Source organism: Gambusia affinis, linkage group LG03 (assembly GCF_019740435.1).
Source record: "Gambusia affinis linkage group LG03, SWU_Gaff_1.0, whole genome shotgun sequence".
Classification (NCBI taxonomy): Eukaryota; Metazoa; Chordata; class Actinopteri; order Cyprinodontiformes; family Poeciliidae; genus Gambusia; species Gambusia affinis.
This window is the reverse complement of record NC_057870.1, coordinates 7,852,864-7,863,979: the sequence shown is the minus strand read 5'-3', so window position 1 is coordinate 7,863,979 and position 11,116 is coordinate 7,852,864. Positions and strand designations below refer to the sequence as shown.

Genomic DNA, 11,116 nt, shown 5'->3' with positions numbered 1-11,116 from the left:
GCTGTACTTGTATTCCGACTTGTATTTTCAAGGATTACATGCAAGTCTGCGTCAGCGCGCAGCATTTCACATCAAATTTGATAAAGTCCCTATCATGGAACGCCGATTTATATATTTCTCTTTCTCCCCGAGTTGGCAACGAGAACAACGGATTCTGGTCATGTTGCGTTAACGCTGATTGGCTGCCAGCTGCTGCTCAGACTGTTTCAGCCGCGCCGTGCTCCTTAATTGTTGTCTAATCTACTTCAATGCTAAATGATTTAGAGCGAATCAGGCTGACTTTGATGCAACATCAGTATGCACATAAAGCTGAACTTGTGCCAGCGAGGCTTTATTAGAGCGCACAGGAGGGGCGGTGGGGCTCCGCATTTGAAGTCTGAGCGGGCCAGAGCTGCACAGACGAGCAGAGATGCTTCCGCTTTAAACAGCGTGGCGTCCCATCTTGCTCTGCTTGGACTCCCACCCTGGGCGCGCTGCCACGCCGTTGCCAGGTCCCAGACGCCGTGTCAAGTCGGTGAATGGACCATTGTCTCTCCTGGCATGGTTGGAGGCAGATGTCATTTCTTCACTGTAATTTCCCGGTGATTCATGCGATTGTCTGCATTGTGAAGGAATCACTTCTGACAGTTATCTCTTTAAATTATAAATGGGGGAAGAAAAAAAGGTTATTAGTTTAATTTGATTTGCATGATTTTGGTGGTTGTTGGTTTTTTTTTCTTCACTCCATTTCTTGATGACTCAAAAAGGCATCTCACAATTACAGCCTGATTATTCTCACTTGCGGACATGCATGCAGAAGACTGCCGGCATCGTGGATTAATGTAATTAGGTCAGAGCAATACAATATCCATCAAAACAGCATAAATGGGAACAGGCCAAAACCTAAGATGTTATAGTTTATGGGGGGGAAAGTGATCCAAACTTATGCTTAAAAACGAGTCTGAAAGCTGACTTTGTGTAATTGGGACGGTTTGGGATGAATGTCCGTTTCAAGACAAGCCGGTGGAAAATCTTTCTCTGTGAAGGAAGTCAGAGTGAGGACCTGTATACACACATTCCCTGATCTGTCAAATGTTCGCATTCAGGGTGAGGTGCGATGAGCTGAGCCAGTCGAAGCGTGCCGAGAAATCTGGCCTCCAGTAACGAGCATTATCGCCGTGCAAGTCGGGGCACGGCTCTGCTCATAGTTCCTGCGCCTCCTTGCGAGATTAAGCAGCTGTGCGCGCGGCCGCGACTCCCTCAAGTTAAGACAAAGACCTCAAACTGCAGCAATGTTTTAAAAGGGCTTCTCTTTCGCAATGCCACTTTGGTTGGTTTGCAAGCACACGTCTGGGTGAGCGATCCCTGCCATAAATGTGCAGGCTGGAGGCGAGAAGGAAAGGTGTTGCCTTCAGCAGCACCGGTAGGTGGACGCGGGAACGTGCAGGGAGGACGGCGTCTGCAGGTGGTGCCATTTGGCGCAAACTAAACCGGTGATCAAACTCTTATCAGCTCATTGGCTGCGTCAGAGAACACCGAGGTTAAAACGGCGTGCAGTTTTAAAACTGACGTAATTTTGTTTGTCTTACTGTTTAAACTTCTGCTCTTGTGAAGGCCAGAGAAATTGACACACCGCCTGAAACCCTCCCCAGATCTAGGAGGGATATGGAAGTAGTGCCCCCACCTGTTGCTGTGCACCACCAGTAGACCAGTTATTGGTAACAAAAGTTACATTTTCAAAGTGTGCAAACTTTTCCCTCATACTGTTCCTAAAGGACATCAGAGAGTAATTAGAGTATTTTTTCTGGATTTTAGAGTAGAACTGCTCAAATCTTATCCACTTGTGGCTGCACACTGCTGACCTGCTGGCTGAAAGTTGGCTTCTACCCTTGTCCTCTGACAGAAAAAAAAAACAGATTTGGAAATATTACTCTGGTAATATTTCCACTTTTGCTGGGAAAAAGTAGATATATTTTGAAAACTAAAGATGGGCCACCAATGACTTTCATGATGGTGAAGTTTTTAACGATAGTTGACAAACTTGAAGGTGGTTTAAAAAGCTGCTTTGAAAAAAACAAACAAACAAAATAAAGAGCTAGAGTGAAATTAGGAACTCTGATAGTAAAACCACAATTCAAACCTAATTCTGCCCAAACAAAGGATTTATAGATTCTGACTAATTATCTTCTAGTTATCATTTTTGCTGAGGTCTAAAGCCTATAATGGTTTTAAAATAAGTAAGTTTGCACATGTACTATTTAATAGTGGTGTAACAATACACTCAGGTTAGGAGACCAGATACATGATATTGGGCTCATTAGAACAAAAGTACACTTTAAAATAATTGGTATGTATGTATGTTGTGACAATGTAAAAATAAGTTTTGTTTTTTTTTTGTTTTTTTTCACAAAGAAGTTACAGGGTTTAGAGATGAGAAGACTTTTTTCTATCATTTCTATAATTTGTATCCAAGTTTGACTTGCCTATTATTTGTGTTTTTTTTGTTTTTTTGTTTTGTTTTACGTTTTTCTCATTGTAAGGTGGTCCCAATATTTTTCCACCTAAAAAATTAAAAGGTTTCTTTATAAATGTTTTTAATATTACAATACTTTTACTGGTCTCACTCTGTTCACTGCAACAATCCAGCTAAGGTTTGGCGCTAACTTTAGCGTCATTAGCGGCTAACAGGTAGCCGTTTACTATGGTAAGCCACTCCAGAAGTGGTGTGTGTTGACTCCGTCGTGCAAGCAAACAACTGGAGAACTATTTCCTTTCTTACTTCAAAACTAGGTCTTGAGGAAAGAGCTTTATTTAACAGTTTGGAAAAAAGGCCGTAACGCAACAAAATGTGGAAAAAGTGAATCACTGTGAATACTTTCCGGATGCGCTGTGCGCTTACAAAGAAAGCTTCAACCTGACATAAAATCTGGTGTCCTCTTTGTATTTTGCAATAATTTCTAAGTTTTGCTTTGGCCTGTGTCTGACAGTAGAAACAAATATTATAAAGCTCTAACTGCAATTCTCGATATGTTACATTGTTTTAGCAGTGGTTGCTATTTATGTTGATTTTCTTTTCTTTGAAAAAACAAACAAGTAGGTAGCTACACAATGTCTAAATGGCATAAAGCTGACAGTTTTATTCAAAGTCACTTACCAGTCTTATACCTGTTTGCAGCCTCACAGTGTAGCAGCCCAATGAAACGCCAAAACCCGCCTCGAGGCGTGAGATTCAATTGAAAATAGTCAAAAGGCCTCGGACGCCTGAGTCACTCAAGCTTGCTTGCTGCTCTAAAACTCAGGCTGCCGTTTCTAATGGCAGCCCGATTAGGAATAAATCTTAGCTTTAGATCCTCTGTAGAGGGTGAACCGGCTTGATTTGTTGGTGAGAAACTCCAGGCCACTCAGGCAGAACTTTATTTTTATTTTTTCTCTTTGCTTCACTCACTGTGTCGTAATTGATTGAGGGCAAGGATTTTTCTTTAATCCCAGAAAAAAAAGTCAGCTGAAACCACTTTTTTTTTTCTTTTTTTTTTTTGTAAGCAGCACTTCCTTTTTTCTTTTTGCCACAATAATGAAACAGTTGTTTTTTCCCCCCCTTAGCAATCTACAATTATGACCCCCGTGGCGAACAGGAGCTGCGTCTACAGGTGGGGGACACGGTGCACATTCTTGAGAAGCTGGAAGGTGAGTGGCAGCCATGACGTCTCCCTGTTCACCGCTCTAAAAACAGGATCTTAGAGCCATGTGTATGTGACTCTACACCGTGTCACTTCTGTTTTGTCCAATTTGTTTTTGTCCATTTCTGATCCCCAGGCTGGTATAGAGGTTACAAACTCAGAAAGAAGGCACAGAAGGTATGGACATCACAAGAGCTGCACTGCGCTGTAGCTCATTCTGTGATGCGGATGTATTCACTATTACTTCCTGATTGTTTCCTCAGGGCATTTTCCCGGCTTCCTACATCCACTTAAAAGAGGCCACAGTCGAGGGAACAGGGTGAGATCTCAAATCAGCAAGCACTTCATTTTGACGATAATCCACTTTGCTCTGAGTTTGCCGTGTTGCGTTTCTGTTTGCCCGTAGCATAAGCACTAGACTTGTAATTATCATAAGTAAGAATTAAGTAATGCTTCTCTTGGCCGTGCAGACCAGCCGTCCCGACTGTTTTCGATGTAAATAACAATAATGCACTCGAGTTATTCCAGATTATAAGACATGATCTGTGAGCAATGAGCTGCTCTTCTGATATCTAAATTTTTTTTTTCTTTCCTTGTGGCTTATAGCCAACAGGAAATAATTATTCCTGCAGATTTACCCTTGGTGCAAGAGATAGGGGCTACCCTCAGGGAATGGGTGCAGATATGGCAAAAGCTCTTCGTGGTACGTGTGGATCACTCCGTTTCCAGTACACACAGTTCTCTCACTGCTGGGATACATTTTCATCTTTCAAATATTTTATTTCATTTCTTTTTTTTGCTGAGAAAAAAAGAAAAGTTCACTGCTGTTTCTTCCTGTGAACTGCGGCGTGTATATAACAAAGCGTGCACATGTTTTTCTGACAGGCGAACAAGATAATCCTGTTCAGGAGTGTGCAGCAGATGGCCTACAGCCTCATCGAGTATCGATCTCAGATTGTGTCAGGAACGCTGCCCAAGGATGACCTTGTGGAGCTCAAGAAGAAAGTCACAGCAAAGATTGATTATGGAAACCGGTACGGCTCCCGCTCTTTTCAACGGACCTAAAAGAAACATATCCTGCTGGAAGAATTGCAAAGTTTACAGAACTGGACACAGTTTTTTTTTTGTTTGTTTTTTTTTTTTGGGTGCTCTTGGTAAAGTTGTGTAAAAAAATCTTAAAATAAACGCATCTTTTTATGCTGCAACATGATCCTGCCCTGAAAAGTCTTACAAATCTGAGTTGAGTACATTTACAGTTTCATCATAATAGCCACAGACTTTAATGTATTGAAATGGTATTTTATGTGACAGACGGACACAAATCAGTACATAATTTAGTAAGAGTAGTAGTAAATAAAATGGAAGAAAAATAATATTTAACATTTAATAACATTTTTTTTTTCCAAATAGGAATCTGAAAAGTGTGGCATGCATTTCTATCTACACTTCTTTACTCTGACGCCCCTAAACACAATTCAGTGCCACTAATTCCTTTAGTAATTACTGAATACAGACTATTCTAATCTCAACCTAATCATGTGTGTTCGTTGCACGCATTTTCATTACAAATGTGTGCAACGTTTTTTTCAAAATGATCTCAAAAGAAGGTGTGAAAATGCCACTATGTTAACCTAAAAAAAAAAATCCATTACAGGACAAAGTAGTGGCAGCATAATGCTGTGGGGGATGCAGTGAAGTGGAAGCTGGTCAGAGTTGATGGAGCTTTGAACACGGCATCCCCGGAAGAAAACAATGAAATGACTTGCATCAAACACTGTGATTTATATGTTTGAACGGCCTAGTCAAAGTTGAGATGTATTTGCCACTGGGTCTTCCAACAGGATAATGACCTTGATGCTGAACACAGAGGAGGAATTTTCTAAGCATCGTACCTAAAAGAATAGTCTAAAGTCCCTCTCACTTGTTTACTCTAACTTTGTGTTAATTCAGATTATCCTCAGGGTTTTTTTTTCATGGTGAGATTATGATGCTGCAATAAAAGATGAATTTAAGTTGTTTTTTTGTTTTGTTTTGCACATCTGTACCAGCTGTTTAAATAAATGTTTTCAACACCGTGTGTGCCTGAGCCACACCTGACTGACCCTCTGCCGCGCAGGATCCTCGGGTTGGACCTGGTGGTCCGAGACGAGGCGGGCAACATGCTGGATCCCGACCGGACCAGCACCCTCAGCCTGTTTCAGGCCCACGAGACGGCGTCCCGCAGCGTGGACGACAGAATACAGGAAGAGAAGGCACGACTCCCGTCTGCTCTCGACGCTCGCCGTCGCCTCAGTCCTGCCGCGGCTGCCGGCTCCGGTTAAGCTCTCGCACTCGCTCACGCCGACTCGTTTTCACGCAGACGAGACTGCAAAACCTGGAGATGAGGCGGCAGACGCTGTTCAGCTCCGTGCACACCTACAGCCTCCTCATGAACCTGAAGAACTTTGTGTGCAACATCGGGGAGGACGCCGAGCTGCTCATGTCTCTCTACGATCCCGACCAGTCAGAATTTATCAGGTCAGTAGGCGTAAATGTCGCTTGTGTGATATTAATTTGTGTTACCCAGAGTCAATAATTTACCTCTAATTTGTTGTAAAGCCTCTATAAAATGGTCTTTTGATTTTAAAGCCACACTATGTGACCACTTCCCCTGGTCTGTCGCTTCTCGGCAAAAGTTACAACACGATAAATGAAGAATTTCTTTCAGCTATGAATAATAAAAACCTATAAAGGTTGTTCATTACTGTCCTGTAACTCTGTGCTTGATGTTGTAGCTCCAGCAGTACATTAAATAAATATGCGGAGGGTGGAATAATATAATAAAATGCATTGTTTAGGAGCTTAAAAGCATGTTTTGGACTTTCTGAAGTTGCAACATAAATTCTTGGAGAAAAAGGAAAAAGAACAAAAAAAAACCACCATTGTCTCTTTTTTTGGGGGGGCCTTGAATTTGAAGATGTATTATTCAGGGAGCAGTTCAGACTTGCAGGGTGAAATGGGTTTTTGTTTCAGCTAACAGAGCGAAAGTGTCTCTTTAAGAGGAATATTTTTAATCAGATTTTCCTCCGTTGATGTAAATGCACAACAAAGGTGTAAAGCAAAGCGGCCAACTTTTAGAGGTGATGTAGCGCCTAGTTGGGAAACATTTGACAGGAAGCATTTAATCAGATTAAAATGATGAAAAATAATTTTTACTTTATATACAGAGTATGCAAAAATCTGTTTTTAACTTTATGTATGTAGCTATTAAAATATGGTAATTTGGGCACCAAAACTGGCTCCAGCCCAGGGGCCCACATTCTGGTAATTGCGGCCCTGCATGTCACAGATATGCCACTGGGACCCCCAGCAAGATATGGTGTGCTTTTTTAAAAAAATGGAGTGCAGCTTTGTTTTGCAGCTAAGCCGCTGCCGTGTCTGCTCTTGGGAAGTGACAGCACTGATTATAAACAGCATGGATTTTTATGAATTTTAATATCGTAAAACTAAAAATAAAAGCAAGAGTCTGAACATGGCTCGACTGCGGGAGCATTAGGCGGCAATTAAGACAATAAGCTCGACTCATTCATTTTTAAGAGTCAAGATTTTCGGAAAGCTCTGTTGGGATCTACGAGATGACATGGTTACTAATCAAACAGTGCAAGTAGTTTAAGATTTATGTGATGCATATTTTCTGTTTATCAGGTGACGGGAAGGAAATTATGAAGAATTGCTGCATGGCCTTGCTTCCATTTTTCCACCTCCTCCGATGGCTCAGATAATGCGCTGTCTAACTGTGATTCCTGTTTGAATTCATGCAGCGAGAACTTCCTGGTGCGCTGGGACAGTATGGGAATGCCTAAGGAAATTGAAAAACTCAACAACCTGCCGGCCTTATTCACGGTAACTGAGTCTCAATCTGCTGACTGTATTCACTTGATTTTGAAGATGTAAATAGTCTTAACCTTACCTGAAAGACTATTTGTTTCTGGACCGCTCGAAATGTAATGACAGTTTTTGTAAATTACTCACTTTCACGGGTGGCTGGGTCAATGAGTTGTGCTGCTGCCGTTTGTTGTACTCAGAGAGTCGGCAGTTCCGGGAAAACAAGCAGCGGAGCTACCAGGAAGTGGAGTTTTGGAGCAGAATCAAACCCTTACCATCAAAGGCATATGAAAGTTAATTATTTGTGTCCTTCGAATTAAAAAGTGAGCCACTTACAGATTCTTCAGATGGAAAGTGGAATGTTTTCAGTATTTACTTCAACTTGCAGCCAATGAAAACCGCAACATTCAGTTTCTGAAATAATTTGGATATTGCACGAGGACAATAAAATAAAGATTAGCGATGAAATGTCTGCCTACTGAAAAGTATGTCGATTCACTCCACAGGATTTACACTCAATACTTGGTTGGGGTTCCTTTTGCAAGAATTAAGCATCAGTGCGGAGTGGCATGGAGGTGATCAACCAGGGGTTCTGCTGAGGTTTATTGCCGTCATCTTCCTCTCGACAGTGAAACAAATTCAGTGTGGCAGTCATTTTAGAGCTAGTTCCCAATCTAGAATGAAACCAGCACCTCCTTACGGCTTGTCAGCACGAGGAAGCATGAAGAGGGGCTGTCAAATTTCTTTGTGCACGACTGCTGAGATGTTGGACTCCATAAAGCCCAGTGGACCAACATCCACAGATGACACGGCTTCTCAAAGCATCACTGTTTGTAGAAAACGTCACGTTGGACATCAAGCAGCTTAGATTAATCTCCACTCTTCCTCCAGATGCTGGGACCATGATTTCCAAAAGAAATGCAGTTTAATCTAAAAAGAGGGCTTTGAAGCACAGAGAAAAAGTTGTCATTTTTCTCCTTGGTCCAGTTGAGACACTTCTAACCGTCTTTTTTTATGAACACAAGAAACTCAGCGGCTGCAGCTCATTTCCTGATGCATCTGTGTGTACAGTTCCTGTTGAAGCCCTGATTCCAGGTTCAGTCCATAGTGGATTTCTCCCTAACAGTTGAATGGACTATCTTCTCAAGACTTGCATGTGTACCATTGTTTTCAGCCATAATTTTTTATTCCATTCGACTTTCCGTCAGATTCAATACTTTGTGAACAGCCAGTGTTTTATCATTCCTCATCAGCGATTTGCCTTTCTTGTGGAGAATGTCTGTTGAATGGACAAAGTTTATTTTCCAAGATGGCGTCTGCTGTTGGCCTGTGTCACTTTCTGCTAACACGTGGAGATTTCACCACCAAACTGACAAACCTGAGGACTCTAGTCTCCTTTCTCTGAGACAAAATTTCAAATTTCAATTAGCGGTTAGCTGTAAATGTCTAAATTAGAAACAAATGCTTAAGATATGTCATCCTGTATGTAATAAATCTGATCCAGAAAGTATTCTCTGCGCTTCACTTTTTCCACATTTTGTGATATTGCAGCCTTTTGCCAAACTGAATTAAATGAATGTCTTCCCTCAGGTCTTCATTTACAGTAAGAAAGGAAATAGTTCTGGATTTGTTAGCTTATGTGACAGTCGGTGAATAAGCACTATTTCTGGAGTAGCTGGCCATCACAACTAGCTAACTGTTAGCCGCTAATGATGCTAAAGTTAGCATCCGCCAAACCTGAACCGGACAATTGTTGACTGAACAGTGTGAAATCTGTACAAGTACTCTAATGTTGAAAACATTTTTTTTTTTAAACGATGTGTTTTTACACATTTATTAATAATAAAAATAAAATAAATTCAATAAATCGCATATATTCAAGAAATATTTTCCATATTATCAAATTGTGTGTAGAACTTTGAGGAAAGAGATTAATTTAATTCAATTTGGCACAAGGATATAACATAAAATGTGGAAAAAGTGTAGCGCTGTGAATGCTTTCTGGATGCAGTGTATGTTTTACTTTTTGGACCAAATTACTAAAGTATAGATTTCTAATATATATTAATTATATGCATCCATAAAAACAAAGGCTGAGATACAGACATACTTGTATCAGCATACTTTCTCCCAACGTTTACACCGCGCTTTTGTCCTGTAACCTTTACTGTCATGTCTGCATCTCTGACCGTGTGATCGTTCATAATAAACTATCGACGACAGGAGAAGGTCACTGCCTTTGTATCTAGTGTATCTCGTGTGTCACCGCCAATCAGCTTTGTTTGCCTTCCTCGCGTCCAGGACCTGAGCAGCAGCGATCTGATGAGGCAGCGGCTCTTCCTGGTGTGCCAGATCATCAGAGTGGGCAGCATGGAGCTCAAAGAGGGCAAAAAGCAAACAGGTGGCTTACGGAGGCCGTTCGGCGTCGCCGGTGAGCTGCTAATATTTCTTCATAATAACCGGTAATAAAAGTCCCAGCTGCAGAGGGTTGTTCTTTTAAGATGCAGGAGTGAAAGATGAAACCAAAAAGAAAGGGGAACACCTGTTTCTTGACCCAGAAAATGCTTTTGCTCTGCCCTGGCGAGAGAGTTGGTGGAAACTGGCTTTTAGGCTCCGGCCAGATGGTTAGTGAGTTAAATGAGAAATGGTTTCCTCCAGCTCTTAAGCAAATGGAATAAAAATCTGAGTGTTAATCGTAGCCAGAAAAAAAGGGGGGGGGAGAATTAAAACGCAGCCACACTGGCAGCAGAACCGGGAGGAATTTAGAGGAATTTATCAGCTCAGGAGATCGAGAACTCCTCAATCTGTTAGCTGCATGTGCCAAGTAACTCAGCAACGTTCACCTTTTTTCTCCTACAGCAGCAAAATCTCATGCTGAAAAGTCTCATCTTTAATTTGGAGAAATGAGTGCTTCATGTTCTTAGCAAAGTCGCCAGTGATGCAGTAGACTCCCTCCTGCTGTCAACAGGTTCTCCAGCCTCTGTTTTTGCTGGAAGGGGAGAAGAACTTAGTCTTCTTATGCAGCATTTCACAAAACTGGGGCATTTAGAGAGAGGCATCTTCAGCCATTCTTCTTTAAATGACTTCTGTAAACAGAGGTGTCCAAAGTTCAATCTGGTGGCTATTTGTGGCCCCCAAAGTTATTTTTAAAAAATGTATTTATTTTTCTTTAATCCAAGAAGGATGTAATTTTACCTCTCAGTTTAGGTGATTCATGTGCATGGAAACTTTTAATTTTTTTATGAGAGCAAAATTATTAACAACTAATTAAAGTCTTCTCATAATGAAAAATGTTAAGTCCAACACAAAATATGAACCTATTTTATAACCAAGCTTTAATATTAAATGGGACCATGTCAATTTACTGATTTCTACTGAAAAATGTGGCTTTGATGCACCTAAATCCTCTTTTAATTTGTTAAACTTGGCAACTTAAAGCAAAATTATTAGCTTAATCAAAGTTAGCATTATACAACATTTTAACTTAATAACTCTGGAAACATGGGGTGAACTTTTCTTTTTTTTTTTTTTTTTGACATTTTTTAATATATGAAGATCTGCTTTACTTCAATGACATGTTTGTTTTCAGTTACCAA

At 40.9% G+C, this 11,116-nt stretch overlaps 1 protein-coding gene across 1 annotated transcript in view; it reads left to right on the top strand.

Annotated features, from left to right (window-relative positions):
- The first annotated feature begins 406 nt into the window (after positions 1–406).
- Positions 407–11,116, top strand: part of dock5 (dedicator of cytokinesis 5) — a 54,143-nt gene continuing 43,433 nt past the window's right edge. Inside the window, exons 1-10 of the mRNA XM_044112673.1 lie at positions 407–570; positions 3,580–3,663; positions 3,793–3,833; positions 3,920–3,975; positions 4,263–4,359; positions 4,542–4,690; positions 5,773–5,908; positions 6,016–6,173; positions 7,457–7,538; positions 9,822–9,951. Of these exons, the coding sequence (XP_043968608.1) occupies positions 519–570; positions 3,580–3,663; positions 3,793–3,833; positions 3,920–3,975; positions 4,263–4,359; positions 4,542–4,690; positions 5,773–5,908; positions 6,016–6,173; positions 7,457–7,538; positions 9,822–9,951 (985 nt within the window). The 5' untranslated portion in view covers positions 407–518. The remainder of the gene's footprint in view (positions 571–3,579; positions 3,664–3,792; positions 3,834–3,919; positions 3,976–4,262; positions 4,360–4,541; positions 4,691–5,772; positions 5,909–6,015; positions 6,174–7,456; positions 7,539–9,821; positions 9,952–11,116) is intronic.